Below are 17,357 nucleotides of genomic sequence, written 5' to 3'. Positions count from 1 at the left end.
AATGCTTGAAAAAGCGGACATGTTTTGATTTTCCAAGGCAGTCTATTTGCAGTTAGGGTGTTAATTTGGTACGTTGCGTTGCGGTCGGTATGGCATCAAAGGATGCGGGGAAGACGGCATCGTCCATCGACGCGCAGCTGAGGCAATTGGCCCCTGGGAAAGTGTCCGAGGACGATAAGCTCGTTGAGTATGATGCGTTGCTTTTGGATCGCTTTCTCGATATTGTTCAGGATTTGCATGGGGACGATCTCCGGAAGACGGTAAACATTTTACGTTTGGGATTCATCTGCTAGAATTTAATTTGATTCAGGCGTTCGTTGATTGATTTTGATGTTTGGATTGTTTTTATTGCTGATGCTTATATTGCTAGTTGATTGACTGTAGCTGACCTTAAGTATTTTATGTATGAGTTGTTTGAACTCACGTATTTTTGCTCCATTTGAACTCTATATTATTCCTTGTGGATGATATTGTTGTTGTCTCTCTTTTAGATTATATATATATACACTTGTGTGTGTATCATATTCAATAGTCTCCCGTGTAGAGGATAGTCTACAATAGAGCTTTTGAAGGAAGGATTCTGTGGTGAAATCAAATTGAACTGATAATGCAGCAAAATAGATTGAATGTTTCCTTGTTTTCCCAGTGGTCTGGTGAGATTGATCGTCTATGGAGTCTCATATTTGTTTGTTTTCATCATCTGTTTTTACCATCTTCGAAAATAAATAGAGGGAGATGATAAAAAAAGAGCTGTAGGAAACCACGTTTTAATCACAAATTTTAAATGTTCGGGTGTGTATAGAAGTTTGTATAGTTCCACTCACTACTAGTTTTGGTGATTGATGTATGTAATTAGTTGACAATGGATCTTTTGACGATATGAATAAATGACATTCTATAATTGCACTCTTTAATTTAGGTGCAAGACCTTTATAAGCTTTCGGCTGAGTATGAAAGAAGCCGTGATCCTAAAAAGCTAGATGAGCTTGGAAATGTGTTGACAAGTTTGGATGCAGGGGATTCAATTGTTGTTTCAAAATCCTTCTCTCACATGCTTAACTTGGCCAACTTGGCCGAAGAGGTTCAGATTGCTCAGCGCCGGCGAAACAAGAAGAAAGGAGACTATACCGATGAGGACAATGCAACAACTGAATCAGACATAGAAGAGACTCTTAAGAGACTCGTTGTTGATATGAAAAAGTCCCCTCAGGAAGTTTTTGAGGCATTGAAGAATCAAAGAGTGGATCTTGTCCTTACAGCCCATCCTACTCAATCCATACGACGCTCCTTGCTCAAGAAGCATGGAAGGTGGGTTTCTGTAATGTGTGTAGCATTATTTTAATTTTTATGGTTAAGATCTTCAATTGATGCGTGGCCTGAATCTTCCTCATTCAGAATTCGGAATTGCTTATCCAAACTATATAAGACAGACATTACACCTGATGATAAACAAGAGCTTGACCTGGCTCTGCAGAGGGAGGTAAATGATGAGTTTGTATATTAGTTCATATAAACATTTATTTGTTTCTTAAAACTTTCACTGATGTTTTTATTTACCTTTGGAGAAGTTAAGAACTTGAAGTGATGGCTGGACACCACCAGGAGCTACCTTTTTAAGTGTTTGTTGAGTGATTAAAGTAGGATTAGTTGATTGTATACGTGATTTGTTTGTTTGTATTTACTTTCAGATTCAAGCTGCTTTCCGAACTGATGAGATAAGAAGGACTCAGCCAACACCCCAAGATGAAATGAGGGCAGGCATGAGTTATTTTCAGGAAACAATATGGAATGGCGTACCCAGCTTTCTGCGCCGTGTTGATACAGCATTGAAGAACATAGGGATTAATGAACGTGTTCCATATAATGCACGTATAATTCAATTCTCTTCATGGATGGGTGGTGACCGTGATGGTATATTTTCTTACCTCAAAGATGTACACATTATCCTTCATAGTTCTCCATCTTGCATGAGTTATAGAAATCAGATCGATTTGGCTTCTCTAGTAGTTCGTCACCTTTAGTAGAAGTTTTTAAAGATCATTTACTAAAACTTTGTGTATGATCGAAGGCAATCCAAGAGTAACTCCTGAGGTCACAAGGGATGTCTGTTTATTGGCCAGAATGATGGCTGCTAACATGTACTTCTCTCAAATTGAGGAACTCATGTTTGAGGTATAATTTATTTCAATATTTTGCATCCAGTTGTAGCCTTGAATGCATTTGCTTCGCACATATCTCAATTGCCTTTTTCAGTTGTCAATGTGGCGCTGCAATGATGAGCTTCGTACGCGAGCTGATGAGCTCCACAGGTCTCCAAGGGGAGACTCAAAACACTTCATTGGTAATCATCAAAGGGTTGTGCATATTGAAACTTATGTTGCTTTATATTCAATTACTTTCAGTTGCTCTAGTATGGTTCTTTTTGTACTCGAGTAGTATTCTTTTTCATGACAAATACCTAAGCCATTACACAAACTTTGCCATAATCAAACAAGGTGTAGGATTTCACCTCAGCCTTAGTTTAGAATCAAATATTGTGGCTAACTATAAATTTTCCATCACCATCACCATCACACAAAAGAAAACAAATCTTTAACTTTTACACACATTATTTTTCTCTCTCTCTCTCTCATTGTCATGCAGAATTTTGGAAGACAATTCCATCAAATGAGCCTTACCGAGTCATTCTTGGCGAAGTTAGGGATAAGCTCTATGAGACCCGTGAGCGTGCTCGTTATTTATTAGCTTTTGGTGTGAGTGACATCCCAGAAGAGGCTACGTACACAAGTGTTGAAGAGGTTTACTTTCTCTTCATATTTTGTCACAATTCCTTTTAATGCATGCATTTCAGACTATATGTGATATTAGTCCTGGATCACATTATGCTGTTAATACTGTCACTGCATGCATTTTCATTTTCTTGCAGTTGTTGGCACCTCTTGAACTCTGCTACAGGTCTCTGTGCGAGTGTGGAGACCGTGTAATAGCTGACGGTAGCCTTCTAGATTTTCTACGTCAAGTTTCAACATTTGGGCTGTCAATTGTTAGGCTCGACATCAGGCAAGAGTCAGACAGGCATACTGATGTCATTGATGCCATAACGAAACACTTGGGCATAGGTTCCTATAAGGAATGGTCAGAAGATCAAAAGCAGGAATGGCTCTTGTCTGAACTCCGCGGAAGACGTCCTCTCTTCGGGCCTGATCTCCCAAAAACCGAAGAAATTGCCGAAGTTCTGGACACGTTCCACGTGTTGGCAGAACTCCCGCCGGATTGCTTAGGTGCCTACATCATTTCAATGGCCACTACACCATCTGATGTGTTAGCCGTCGAGCTTCTGCAGCGTGAATGCCATATGACTCAGCCTTTAAGAGTCGTTCCACTCTTTGAGAAATTAGGTGACTTAGAGGCCGCTCCTGCTGTAGTTTCTCGGTTATTCTCAATCGACTGGTACAAAAAAAGGATCGACGGTAAGCAAGAAGTCATGATTGGATACTCGGATTCGGGTAAAGATGCTGGCAGATTATCAGCAGCCTGGCAGATGTACAAGACTCAGGAGGAACTCATAAAAGTAGCAAAGCAGTATGGTGTGAAGCTGACAATGTTCCATGGACGAGGTGGGACTGTTGGAAGAGGAGGGGGCCCAACTCACCTGGCTATATTGTCTCAACCGCCGGATACTATACAGGGATCTCTTCGGGTCACGGTTCAGGGAGAAGTCATCGAGCAATCTTTTGGGGAGGAACACTTGTGCTTCAGAACACTGCAGCGATATACTGCTGCTACACTAGAACATGGAATGCATCCTCCGGTGTCCCCTAAACCGGAGTGGCGTAAACTCTTAGATGAAATCGCTGTTACTGCCACTAAGGAGTATCGATCTGTTGTGTTCAAGGAGCCTCGGTTTGTTGAGTATTTTCGCCTTGTAAGTGGCCAAGAAACATTCAAAATTTTCCATTTCTAGTTTCCTATAACACATTATGATATCAGTGTTTTTATATGAATAGGCTACACCTGAGTTGGAGTATGGCAGAATGAACATTGGCAGCCGTCCATCAAAAAGGAAGCCGAGTGGTGGCATCGAGACACTACGAGCCATTCCATGGATCTTTGCCTGGACACAGACAAGATTTCATCTCCCAGTATGGCTAGGCTTTGGCGCGGCATTCAAATACGCGATTGACAAGAACAAGAGCAATCTCCAAATGCTGCAAGACATGTACAATCAATGGCCTTTCTTTAGAGTCACTATTGACTTAGTCGAAATGGTGTTCGCCAAGGGAGATTCCAACATTGCTGGATTATACGACAAGCTCCTAGTGTCCAAAGACCTGTGGGAGCTTGGGGATCGACTAAGATCCAACTACGGTGAAACCAAGAATCTCCTGCTCCAGGTAAACCATTCTCATGTAACTACTACTACATCTGGTGATCTGAAAATTGCTGCTGCAGATGAACTGAATTGTGTCAATTCCACTTGATAGATTGCCGGGCACAAAGATCTTCTCGAAGGCAACCCTTACCTGAAGCAACGGCTTCGCCTGCGCGACTCCTACATCACCACATTGAATGTGTGCCAGGCATACACACTGAAGAACATCCGTGATCCAGAGCAAAGCACAAAGCTGAAACGCACGGAATCGAATACCTCGAAGCCAGCTTCTGCTGAACTTGTGGCATTGAATCCCACAAGTGAGTATGCACCAGGATTGGAGGACACTCTCATTCTAACCATGAAGGGAATTGCTGCTGGAATGCAGAACACTGGCTGATGGCGTCTCCTGCATTATGTTTCATTTATTATTTGCTCGTGGATTCCTCCCTTTCTTTTTCTATTTTTTTTTTTTTAATTTTGCTGTGTATGATGGGGTGGTAACTTCAGCCCATTCCCCCAAGATGTAAGACATTGTTCATGTGTTTGTCAATTACTAGAGGCTTTCCTCCTAGGTGTTTCTTTAGATGAGTTTTAAATAAAATGTAGGCTATGTTTCTTTATATGAGTTTTAAATAAATAAATTTGATAAATGTATGATGAGATATTTTATGAAAATAAAATAATAATAATAAAAATTTATTTTTGACAAAAGGAACATATCCTTAATATTTAAAATAAAAATGAAAAGAGAGTTTGTTTGAGAATCTAAATAATATCTCAATTAAAAGTTAAAGATATTAAAGATATATATTATTTATTTATTTATTTCCAAACAGTATGGGTATGTCGGTTCTTTTTTATTGTATTTGAAAAAAATTGATTTTTATTTGAAATTAAATAATGTTGTGTTTTGTAAAAAGTTTTTATAAAAATTAACAAAAATAAATATTAAAATTTCAGAAATCCGTTTAAAAGATTCATAGAAAAAAATTACTCCAACGCACTTTCAAATGGAGGGTTGTCTTATCGAGCCGGTTGTGACTGATAAGTTATTTGATGAACATTTTCGTCTCCTCTGCCATTAATTAATTTTGCAGATGGCAAAACACTATAAAGAATGTCACAAACACTTCTGTTTACACCATAGTGAAGGGAAGGAATATTACAATGTTAGCAGAGATTTCCGCGACGAAACCAATCGTCGAAGAAGAAGATGAAGAAGAAGAAGGGATTAGGGTAGGGTAGGGTAGGGTAGGGTAGGGCGAATCGTATTTCGATTTATTACTATTGGGCGTTGACGATAGAGAAAACGATGGACTGCAATTTATTAGTAAAATTTTGTTTGTTTATTTGTAATATAAATATGAAACGAAAATAAAAATATGGCCTGTAGTTGGACAGATCATTTCCCACTTTGTAGTGAGAGAAAAAACCCTTTTTTGGGTTAGCGTTACCTCTGCGACGCGGCTCGCCAAAGGATTGAGGGAGGAAAACGAAGCTCTGCAAATTCAATCCCCATGGCCAACAGCAATTTACCGCGCAGGATCATCAAGGTATAATCACGATCTTTGCATTCCGCTGCCGATTCCTCTTTTGCTCCTTTTGTAAACCCTAGGGTTTGAAATTTGTAATACCCGATTTGTTTTGATTGTTCTGCTCGGCTGATTTATTGAATTTCTTTGTCGTAAATAGGAGACGCAGCGTCTTCTAAGCGAACCAGGTAAAACACACTTCAATCGCAGACCTACCCCCGATTAAAAAATACTTATAATTTCGATTGTAAATTGAGGGTTATGATCGCTGGATAACCGGATGCCTTGGTTTGGTGAGATATTACAAAGGAACGCCTTTTTTGGTTTCAATCTACTGATTTGCAAATAAAGCTGATTTTGGGTAAAAAGTGGTAGGGTTTGATGTCAGATGTTTCTGTAATTCTTTCTCTGGAGCATGGAATCTTGATTATATACATTTGGCTCCTGTTCAAGTTTCCAGCTTGATCTTTATCTTGTTCAGATTATTTGCAAAGTTGGTATGGGCTCCCACAAATTCATTTATGATAGCCTACCTTTTGTATTTTCAGACGGTTGCTTGGAATCAAAACGAGGGTTAACCTATGAAATTATTTGAAATCCTAATCTGTTGTTGTTAGTGTTATTGACAGTTTAATTGTACTGGTACAGCCCCAGGAATAAGTGCATCTCCATCAGAAGATAATATGCGTTATTTCAATGTTATGATTCTTGGTCCTACCCAATCTCCTTATGAAGGTAATTTGTACTAGCTGTTTTTGTTGACTGAATGGGAATGAGATTTAAGGTTGCTTGGTTATATGGTTTGAGAATGATGAAATGTTTTTAAGACCTTTGCCTAATGTTTTGGCCAACTACTAAGCCTTTGGGAATGAATAGTTTGGGCAATCTGTCATTCCTGAACAAATTGGGTGGTTTTGAACTGAATCCCATTACAATAACAGATATAATTTCAACTTCAATTTCACTTCCAGCCTGCCAACTGAGCAACCCCTACAGCATTTTCATTTGTTAATGCCATGTATATATGTATAGGGGGCGGAGGTTGTTCTTTTCAGTTTTGTTTTCTCTTTTTCCAGTGGCTCGGTATTTTATGTTTATTTCTTTATATTATTCTTCTTACTTTGCAGGAGGTGTTTTTAAGCTGGAGTTGTTTTTACCTGAGGAATACCCAATGGCTGCTCCTAAGGTATCTTAACATATGCTGTGAATTCAATTTTGTTGTACACTTCATGGGAGTTAGATGCAATATATTTGTCTCCTTGCCCCTGGATTGCCCGTCTTATGATTAAAATCATTTAATAGCATCAGTTGTGACTTCATTGTTTTTGTCTTCTCCGTTTGGTAGTGAGTTTCTTATCTTGCAAACATTTCTGCTTTGTGGCACTCTTGGTTGAGATTCCACTATATGGTTTGTGTTTCTAACAGCATTTCATTAAAGGATTATATTGCTACTATAGTTAGGTTTCAGGTTGAGCTTATTGATAAGTAAAAGAATACTAAAATGTGCATTAAATGGAGCTAAGAATGCTTCGCTTGAGGCAAACCTCAATTTGTGTTCACTTAAATTCTCAACGAAGACTTCTGGAAAAAAAATCTTGAAACTCAAAATAAAATTCCAAATCAACCTTAATCATCTGAGTTTCACTCAGCTCACGCTTCCAAATCACGCCTATTATTCTTACTCTTGGCATTTTTTGTGGTATATTGTGAATGCACTTACACCAATGTCATTATAAAGTTGTTATTCATCACTACTAGAAAAATGAGTATGGTATACCATGGATTTGTTGATTAGCTATTATTTGGACTAATATTAGAACTTCTAACACTTATGCCTATGCAAATATGTTGGTCTGTCATGCTTGCATGCAAAATACATTCATATGGAGAATTTGTACTTGTGGAACTGATGATTCATGTGTAACTATTTTCTTGGATATTGCCAACAGGTTCGTTTCCTTACCAAAATTTACCACCCTAACATTGATAAGGTTGGTTACCTCTTTCTTTTTCACTGCCTGCCTGTGCAATATTTACAAGCCAGCTGATGAAATAATTTTCCAGCTTGGTAGGATATGCCTGGATATTCTCAAGGACAAATGGAGCCCTGCTCTTCAGATTAGGACTGTACTTTTGAGGTACTGATTTCTATCTAGTAGATGTTTTTTGTGCATTTAGTACTCACCATGTGTACGTTATGGCTGTGATTCCATTAATGCCTCAATTAAGCACCTTATTAATTTGACCTGATATCTGATTTTGTTTACTAGCATATGGATCTGGTTGACGAATATATTGGGACCTTCCTGTTTGCACTGCAGATGCCTCTCACCTTTTTTTTTTGTTCTCACTAATGCTGTTGCTTAATTTCAGCATTCAAGCACTATTGAGTGCTCCGAATCCTGATGATCCCCTATCTGAGAACATTGCCAAGCATTGGAAATCAAATGAGGCTGAAGCTGTTGAAACAGGTATTGTGTAAAACTCATTATAGTACTACTGTAAGAATTCACCAAATTTTCTAATTTTCTGAGAGTATAAAAAAGTCCAAATTCAGCAACATGCACAAGTGTTTTCTTTACAAGTTCCACAAGTGCCTTTAACAGATATATGAAACCCTTACATGTGTCATCGTGCTTACTTATTTTATTTGGGTTGGTTAATGATCCTGCAGCTAAAGAGTGGACGCGTCTGTATGCAAGTGGCGCCTAAAGTAACATGAAACCCAGGTTTCGTCTTATCTTATCTAAAAAAGGTGAAAAAATTGTATTCTACTGATGGGAAGACAGGTTTGCAGAAGCTGGAAGAAATATTATTCTGATAGGTTGCAACAAACTTAACTATAGTTTGCCTTTACGGCTACCCGACTTGGTTTCATGTTTTAAACGGTCATGCAAGAAGTGCAATGCCTATAAAAGCAAGCACTATTTTCATCTCTGTTATTACCATGCTTATTTTACTTATTGGACATCATTTTTTATTCCTGTGCTGTTGTTTTAAATATATTTTGGTTTTTATATTGAACATTGCATGCTTTAAATAATAAAACAGTTTTTACTTTTAAAAATATTTTACAAGAGTTAGTAGGTGCTTATCTGCTCTTAGTTTTAGTTGCTAATGGGCTTGTACTTATTGGTTAAATGAATTTTTATTTACTTACTACAACAAAGGTCAATCATATATAGTTTTGGGTTTGTTGTTAAATTCAATAAACGGGAATTAATAAAAGCTTAAGCCAATTAAGAAACAATTAATTTCAATGCATTCCTTGCTGCTTTCTGAAATCATTTTTTCATTGTGTGGTAAAAGTTGCACTATACTCCATATAAAGAATTGAAAATGTTTGCTACAAAATATGATAGTTTGGAACCCCCAAACCCCAAAATTCAGTTTCTACCTAAACAAGACAGCCCGGTCCGCTGCAAGCAAGTTAGAGAAAATGGACGTACGTATGAGGAGGACTAACAAAGTACGCTCAACGGGCACGCTACTCATCATCTTCATCGGGTGGAATAGTCGGGCTTTTGGAACAAATATCTTGGGCATGGAGTTCCAACATCTTCTTCTCAGGCTTGCAAAGTCCTTAAGATGTCAAAAAGTTGAAACAGTCACCACTAATTCTATGGCTAAAAAGCAATGTTCCCTCAATTTTACAAATGATCCACAGACTTGTAATGCAATGAAGCAAGCATATGCATATACCTGAACACTTGGGAATATCCCACACAGCAATGGATGACGACGTACACTCTGCTTTACATAGTTTCTTACTATCTTCATGGTTGACATTCATTGCCAGCATCCATGAACCAATTGTTACATCTTCGTTGCTAAACATCCGGAAACTGTAGATCGTACATACAATACACACCATATGTCAAAAGGGTTACCAGAAAAGATTAAGGAAGAAACAAATTCAAAAGGTAAGAAAAAAAAGTTTCATGACAGTGATACAATAAAAGAACATCTAGAGGCATATTAAAATACGAGCCGAGGAAATTACTAGCCTGTCATTTCGTAAGGCAACCAAGCTTGCAACGACATCAGCTGAAAGAGCATATATCGGACCATAAGCATGAAGAAAGTACTCCTTTCCGAGCAGATGTGAAAGAGGTTCATACCTGTAAGGATTCAATAACTCATTGTAAAAACTATAATAATTTTCCCTTGAATGTATTTTGTGCAAGTTCAAACAGCTACACTGCTCCAATCTTCATACAAGAACCGAACGGAGAATGCTTTCCCATGACAACAACATCATTATTAGAGTTATTGTAGAAATTCAGACAGGAATTCGTAATGTTTAGAGCACATACAATGTTCATTCCCAAATTTTTATATTGTTCTGCTGATAAATGCAAAAGGAAGAATAGTAGAAAGGTTAAGCAGCAAATATATAAACTACTTTTAACTCTCTCTATCTAATATTCTTATTCTCCCATCTTCTGTCCCCCAGTTGCGTTTTCTTCCATAATATCTTCCCTCCAATGTCCTATCACGAACTTTATCCATCTTTTGATTGTATAAAAATTTACAAGGGACATCATACTTTTCAACACCATCAGAAGGATTGGATATAGAATAATTGCCAACAGAATACTACTTATTTAAAGTGGAAAAAAGAATTGAGATTGCAATATAATATCTCAGGACTACCAACCTCAAGCCTCGCATAAATCTTGTGTGAGTTTTAATCAATCCATCAAACTCAAAAGATGAATAAATTGAAAATCAAAATTCAAATTAATGGATTTTATTCGAAATAATATGCATGCTTTTATACTCTAAAAGTTCTTTTCCCCATCTTCTACTCTCTTATTACTTCCTCTCCCATAATCTGTCTTTAACTTCCTATCATCTATATATCAATCTTTCCAGCTAATACTCTCATTTTCATGCATCTTTGAATGTATTAAATTCTAATATTGTGTAACAGATAAATATAAATTCTATGATTTTGTCAGAGCAGCCTCCACATGATCATCAATTAGTAAAGCAATGCATTAACCGACAACTCACAATCTGCATCTTATTTACTCCTCAAATGAACTTCAAATTAGGTCTAAGTGAATGCTGGACATAATATATCTTATCTTCCATATAAGTTTCAATTTCAAGTAAAGACAAAATTGTTATTGTCTTCAAAACTCCAAACCTCAGCATTCAAGTTAATTGACAACAAATGACAAAACAATATCCTTATAAGAAGCACTAACAAATACGGTCTTATAAAAACAAAACGAAACAAACCATTTTAGCCCTGGATCTGTAAACACAGGACCTTTCTTCATGCATCCAAGGTATGTTTGGGGATGAGAACGTTCTTTAGCTATAAGAAGGGAAAGGCGATCTGCCCAATGACCAAACAACAGCTAAATTAGAAAATGCAGAGACAGATAGTACAAAAATTCATATAAAAAAGTTGAGGTAAAATCATTCTTTAAGCCTATGCCATCTTCCAAAAATCACATACTTACCAGGCCGTAAATATATATCATCATCAGCTTTCACATAAAAATCAGCCTCGTAAAGAGCATAAGCAGCTTTGAAGAAAGCTAAGCTGTACAAAGACAAAAGTCAAGAGTAAATCATACATCAGGAGTGCCAGTGCAATCCATTTCTGATAAGCTGGAACTAACGTTTTATACGGGAGCTTACTGTACTCCTCTTCAATGTCTAGAAGAAGGAAATCATCATACTCAGCAATCTCCTTCTTAAGAGCCAACATCCTCGAACTATCCTTGGTTCTACCAATCACAAATCTGAAAGCCAAACCTGTGCTTTCTTCTAGCCTACGATTCAATTCCAAGTGAGTAACAAAACAAATTGCTGAAGTTATGCACATGTCGAATACAATTCAAATTGTTGGAAAAACCAAACTTCTTTCCACAGTTTAAGGTCAAACAACAACAAAAGAGCTCAAATGACAGTACATCCAACCTCAATCCATTATTAAAAGAAACAAAAATGGCGAAAAGCCTACCAAAAAGCAGGCCAATCAAACACATAATAAGCCAAAAACATGACGAAATAGAAAGGCAAGGAGCATTATATTCCATAACCAATGGGAAAAAATATATGCATATACGTGTACATATACATATATATATATATATATACCTTTGCAGTCCCTGATGATCTGATGGAAACCAAGTCTGCCGCAAAGATCTGCGCCGGCCTGTGGATCCAAATCCGGTCTGAATCCCCACAAAGCCCATTACTTTGTGACGCTTTTGCCCCTCAGCTGAACTGTCTGTACTCCCAGTACCAGTGGAAGATCTGTCCCAGGTCACTGACACTGATAAGGGCTTCCCATATTTGCAGTTCTTCTCCAGGCCGTGCCGGGAAAAGGAGATAATCCCGAACAATCCAAACAGACCGATCAGAGCACAGAGAATCAGGACAGTCGATCTGCGGCTGTAGGTCGATGGACGCGCGTAGAATAACTTGGGAGACGATGGCATTTTCCAGCTACGTCTCTCAAACCAATTGAAAGACAATCCCGATGGAAAATCCAAGAAAAAAAAAAACCTAATCGACGTTCGAATGCCTGATAATTTGCTCGGGAATATAACAAGCGCAGATTCTTGATCCAGATTTGAACTCTCACTATTCTTGATTCAGATGTTCCTTCTTCTGCTCGATGGTGACCCGATCCGCGAATCGCCTAAATTGCTGCGTTGAAACGATGTGTGGTAGTTAAGGAGTCCATTCCAGACTTACCTTAACAACGAATCTATGCGCAAAGGCAAGGCAATGCAATTGCAATCCCTCGAATTTTCCTCTCTCTTTCTTGAAGAAGAGAGAGAGAGACAAACAGACACCCACTGGTTGAAAGAGGAGAGATGTAGAATTGAAAACCACGTCACTTCCTCAGCTTAAAATTGTTTATTGAAAATGGCAGACATTTTCATTTCAATTATATTTTGAAATAAAATAAATTAAAAAAGTGAGCTTTATCTTTGCTGTCTCGAGAGGCTTCGACCGAACAGTGATGAGAATATATATAAATGGCGACGCTGAACTTTCGCCACCTCACTCCTCTCGTCTCATATATATCTCCTCCTCAGAAATCACTCCTCGGCAGTTCGTATTTCCGCACGCCCAGTGTTCGTAGAATCAATCGCATCTACACTTCGATCATGGCTTCCGCTGCAGATAAGAAGGTATCCAGCTACCACACAGTGTCTATTCAAAATCGATTTGGCTAATTGTTTACTGACTGTTTTTTGCTGCAATGTCTAGGTTTTGGTGCCGGTGGCCAACGGTACGGAGCCGCTGGAGGCAGTAGTAACGATCGATGTGCTTCGTCGAGCCGGCGCCGATGTCACGGTAGCGTCGGTGGAGAAGCAGCTTTGCGTTGACGCGTGCCACGGTGTCAAAATCGTCGCCGATGCTCTGATTTCTGATTGCACCGATACTGTTTTTGATCTTGTATCTCTTCCTGTAAGTATTTTTGATATATTTGTAAGAAATTCTGATTGTTTCAGAATAATTTGATATTTCTACAGAAGAAGTTTTCTGATATTCTTAGAATTAATCTTGCAGAGACGATCAAATTTTTAATTAATACGGTGCCAGTCATAATTAGAATGCTCTTTTTCCATTAAATCTTGCTGATTATGTACTGAATTTTGCTTGGAAAGGGAGGAATGCCTGGCGCAGCCACCTTCAAGGATTGCAAAACACTTGAAAGCATTGTGAAAAAACAGGCTGTTGATGGTCGACCATATGCTGCAATATGTGCAGCTCCTGCTGTTGCACTTGGTTCATGGGGCCTGTTAAAGGGATTGAAAGTAAGGGGAAAAACCGATTAGCTGATTCAATTTATGTGCTGTTTTCTATCAAGAAAGCTTTCTTTCTTTCTTTCTCATGGCTGAAAGTTGTTAATCTTTTAACAGGCAACTTGCTACCCATCTTTTATGAACGAGCTGTCATCTGCTGCATCTGCTGTGGAATACAGGGTGCAGCAGGATGGCAAAGTACTGACGAGTCGTGGACCTGGAACGGCATTGGAATATGCTGTTGCTCTGATTGAATTGCTGTATGGAAAAGAAAAAGCTGAAGAGATTTCTGGGCCACTGGTACCTATACTCGCTTCTGTCCCTTTTGCCTTTGTACTTGCACTAGTGTCATGTTTAGAAGTGTTAGATATGCCATTTTCTATTAAGTCTAGTGGCTTTTTGAACTAATATGTTGGACATGAACTCGTTCCATATCAATGTTGTAATATGTAAAAACAGTAATCTTTCATGTGGATTCATATTGATCAACTGAAAGCTTGCTATGATTTTGTCTGTTGCACTAAGATTTCTCTCTTGATTGAACCCTGAATTAGAAACTAAACATATTACTTGAATCCATAGATTCTTCTTGTTCAGTGAACTAATTTTGGCCCTTCAAGTCTTATTTTGCCCCCCTTGATCGCATCCATTCAGTTGCTCTCTTGGGAATTTCAAGTATGCATGTAACTTGTTACTCACAGTATCAGAAATGAAGTTAGAAATTCATTATTGGAAAGGGAAAACATAAAGAAAAATGACGTAACTTGTAAAGAGACACTGAAAATGTTCCAGGTTTTGGTGTTGTTGGAGGAATGCAGATTCTAGCAATTTCATGTCCAACACATACTAGAACTGCATTGGGAGTCTAATATATGAAGTAAAAAACTTCAGCGATCATGTTAAGCTGGGGAATTATGCAAATTTATGATATCTACTCTGAATGCTGTTTGTTAAACTGTCGAGTGATTGTTAAGGTTCAGTATTGTTTGCATTATATTGCATACTTCATAAATACCTGAAAATGATACGTCCTATTATTGTCTGCTGCTACACCAGTATGGTATTCTGGTGCAGGACACTCATACCATTTCATCTAATCTTTTTAATGGTTTTCTATGCATAATCCTTTTGTCTAGGTCATGCGATCAAACCATGGGGCTGAGTATACTTTCAAGGAACTAAACCCAGTCAAGTGGGAGTTTGATGGTTCTCCCAAGGTAGCAGACACATTTATATTTCTGATCTCAGATGCCTTTTGCTATTGTGCTATTTGATCCATTGTTGCAGAAATCTTGATAGCTATGTTGTCTAATTAATATTTAGTTTGATATATGCATGTTCAGTTCAGTTTCTTTTTTGCTGTGTCTTACAACTAATAAAGGTTTCAGTTTATTATTCTGCCCTTCGTACAGCCAAAAATCTTTTATTAAATCAAATGGCATAATAATCTTTATACTCTCTTCTTCTTACTGCTATTGGAAGCCATGAAGACAATGTAAGAGGTCACATTATCAGTCTGCTGATACACCTAGAAGGCATGAAATCCATGAATAAAGCTCTTGAATTATTTACCAATCATTAATATATTTCCTTTTTCCTGTACAGATCCTTGTGCCAATTGCTAATGGAACTGAGGAGATGGAAGCTGTAATCATCATAGATGTACTCCGACGAGCAAAAGCTGAAGTGGTGGTGGCATCAGTCGAAGGAACCCTTGAAATCTTGGCTTCTAGGAAAGTTAAACTCGTTGCAGACGTTCTCCTGGATGAAGCCATCAACAGCTCATATGACCTTATAGTTTTACCAGTAATGGGCCTTCTCGAACTCTCATCTCTTAAGTTTATAAAAGAGGCTACATTCTTAATGATAAATAAATTTCTCTTTCGACAGGGTGGACTGGGCGGTGCTCAAGCTTTTGCAAACTCAGAGAAGCTCGTGAATCTGCTCAAGAAGCAAAGAGAATCAAATAAACCTTACGGAGCAATGTGTGCATCCCCGGCTTTAGTCCTTGAGCCCCATGGTTTACTGAAGGTATCATCTCTTCTCTCCATCATCCTCAACAACTAGAAAAAAATGGCAACTCTGCTATAACAAATGCAAAACAAATGAACCCGGGGATTTTTTTCACACATTTTCGGAATACACTATGATCCCCAGTTAAGCAGATTTTGAATTCTGTTAATCTTGATTACAACAGGGCAAGAAAGCCACTGCCTTTCCTGCAATGTGCAACAAACTGTCCGACCCAAGCGAAGCAGAGAATCGAGTAGTTGTGGATGGCAATCTCGTCACTAGCAGAGGACCCGGAACTACCATGGAGTTCGCCCTTGTCATTGCTGAAAAGTTTTTTGATCGATCAAAGGCCCTTGAGGTGGCAAAGACCATGCTTTTTGTGCAGCACTAGATTTTGCAGGTTTTTACCATGAGTCGAATGATAGCAGGTATGTAACCTTTGATGTAATAAAAACTTATGATCGGTTCTATCTTCTTCTATTAACATATAGTGCTCACTGCTCATGGCTCCTATCTTGATATACATATATTTGAAAATCCCTGAATTCAAATCTGATGCTGTAAAAGAGTAATTTTATCACTTAAATTGTGGGATTAGATATATACAGCTGAGGGGTAAAGTTTGTAAATTCCATTTGCTGGGAAACATGCAAAATCTGTATACAATAATTGTTAAGACGATTCATAAAGATAAACATAAGGGTAAAAAAAAATATATATATATATATATTAAATATCTGTGACTATTTCTGCAAGAGCAATTAACATAAACTGTATATTATGTGAAATGCTGATGCTTGAGTGAGTGAGACTGCCTCTAATGATGCTTCCCATTTATTCCAATAAGAAATAAATGGCCAATTCTGGAGACATGCACGTTGATTCGATGCAAGCGTATTAAATATTAATTTTTTATTAGTAATGAATTTAGAATTTTGGACACTAAATAACATGCACATTTGTCCATTTGTGCATTTGTCGTGTATACGTGTATCTATTTTATGTTGGACTGACTATAGTGTTGTATGTATGTAATATTTTCACATATGGAATATAGAAGTGGAAGCAAATGTGGTTTTGAGAGATTGCTTCTTGTGCAGGCAAATCAAATGTGGCTCTCACGGGCTTACCCAACTATCTTGCCATTAATTTTTGCTTTTTTATGCTTAAATCAAGTGCTATAGTAGACAAAGTCAAATTATATATACATAGTAGGTAAGTTTAGAATGACAGGTTGAATGGAGAAAATGAGTGGATTTATAAACATGTAGTCTTGCAGGTATTGGACAAAGGGAAGCCATCACTTGCTCGCATTTTCCAGTTAAAAAAAATAAAAAAAATTGAATTGAAATAATTGTATGATAATTATATAAATATATATTTTGAATATAAAATTAATTTTTAATATAATATAAAAATAAAAAAAATATTTGATTTGATATTTTAAATAAATAAATAAATGGTTAAATTTTTTACAAATTCTCAAAACAAACACATCCGCTGACCACACTGAGACATCACTTGTGCATTTGTCCCCGCGTACACGTGTATATATATTTTGTACTCCCGAATAATGTGATCCAACCTACGATTGTGATGTGATGTTATTTTCGAATAACACATTTATTATTTTAAATATTATATATATTTTTT

At 37.5% G+C, this 17,357-nt stretch overlaps 4 protein-coding genes across 4 annotated transcripts; 3 read left to right on the top strand and 1 right to left on the bottom strand.

Annotated features, from left to right (window-relative positions):
• Positions 1 to 89: 89 nt before the first annotated feature.
• Positions 90 to 4,772, top strand: LOC127240407 (phosphoenolpyruvate carboxylase-like). Its single transcript, XM_051259079.1, has 10 exons — positions 90 to 260; positions 920 to 1,308; positions 1,396 to 1,480; positions 1,689 to 1,911; positions 2,069 to 2,172; positions 2,254 to 2,341; positions 2,644 to 2,798; positions 2,927 to 3,925; positions 4,008 to 4,394; positions 4,485 to 4,772. Exons 1-10 carry the CDS (start codon positions 90 to 92, stop codon positions 4,770 to 4,772), a joined length of 2,889 nt encoding a protein of 962 aa, XP_051115036.1.
• A 981-nt stretch (positions 4,773 to 5,753) lies between these two features.
• LOC127240177 (ubiquitin-conjugating enzyme E2 35) lies at positions 5,754 to 8,891 on the top strand. The gene is made up of 8 exons (XM_051258696.1): positions 5,754 to 5,928; positions 6,068 to 6,095; positions 6,556 to 6,642; positions 7,035 to 7,093; positions 7,857 to 7,898; positions 7,972 to 8,045; positions 8,281 to 8,378; positions 8,582 to 8,891. The coding sequence occupies exons 1-8, from the start codon at positions 5,893 to 5,895 to the stop codon at positions 8,617 to 8,619; spliced, it is 462 nt and encodes a 153-aa protein (XP_051114653.1). The 5' UTR covers positions 5,754 to 5,892; the 3' UTR covers positions 8,620 to 8,891.
• A 256-nt stretch (positions 8,892 to 9,147) lies between these two features.
• LOC127240176 (probable beta-1,3-galactosyltransferase 14) lies at positions 9,148 to 12,754 on the bottom strand. Its single transcript, XM_051258695.1, has 7 exons — positions 12,028 to 12,754; positions 11,547 to 11,699; positions 11,385 to 11,467; positions 11,158 to 11,257; positions 9,915 to 10,028; positions 9,610 to 9,752; positions 9,148 to 9,489 (listed from the first exon to the last, which is right to left on the bottom strand). Exons 1-7 carry the CDS (start codon positions 12,369 to 12,371, stop codon positions 9,395 to 9,397), a joined length of 1,032 nt encoding a protein of 343 aa, XP_051114652.1. The 5' UTR covers positions 12,372 to 12,754; the 3' UTR covers positions 9,148 to 9,394.
• Positions 12,755 to 12,871: 117 nt separating this feature from the next.
• LOC127240172 (protein DJ-1 homolog B) lies at positions 12,872 to 16,260 on the top strand. The gene is made up of 8 exons (XM_051258678.1): positions 12,872 to 13,073; positions 13,153 to 13,353; positions 13,554 to 13,703; positions 13,809 to 13,991; positions 14,828 to 14,908; positions 15,297 to 15,497; positions 15,582 to 15,722; positions 15,889 to 16,260. Exons 1-8 carry the CDS (start codon positions 12,918 to 12,920, stop codon positions 16,093 to 16,095), a joined length of 1,320 nt encoding a protein of 439 aa, XP_051114635.1. The 5' UTR covers positions 12,872 to 12,917; the 3' UTR covers positions 16,096 to 16,260.
• The last annotated feature ends 1,097 nt before the right edge of the window (positions 16,261 to 17,357 follow it).

Source organism: Andrographis paniculata, unplaced genomic scaffold (genome assembly GCF_009805555.1).
Source record: "Andrographis paniculata isolate CXL003 unplaced genomic scaffold, ASM980555v1 Contig79END, whole genome shotgun sequence".
Classification (NCBI taxonomy): domain Eukaryota; kingdom Viridiplantae; phylum Streptophyta; class Magnoliopsida; order Lamiales; family Acanthaceae; genus Andrographis; species Andrographis paniculata.
The sequence above is the reverse complement of the archived record's forward strand: the minus strand, read 5'-3'. Positions and strand labels throughout refer to the sequence as shown.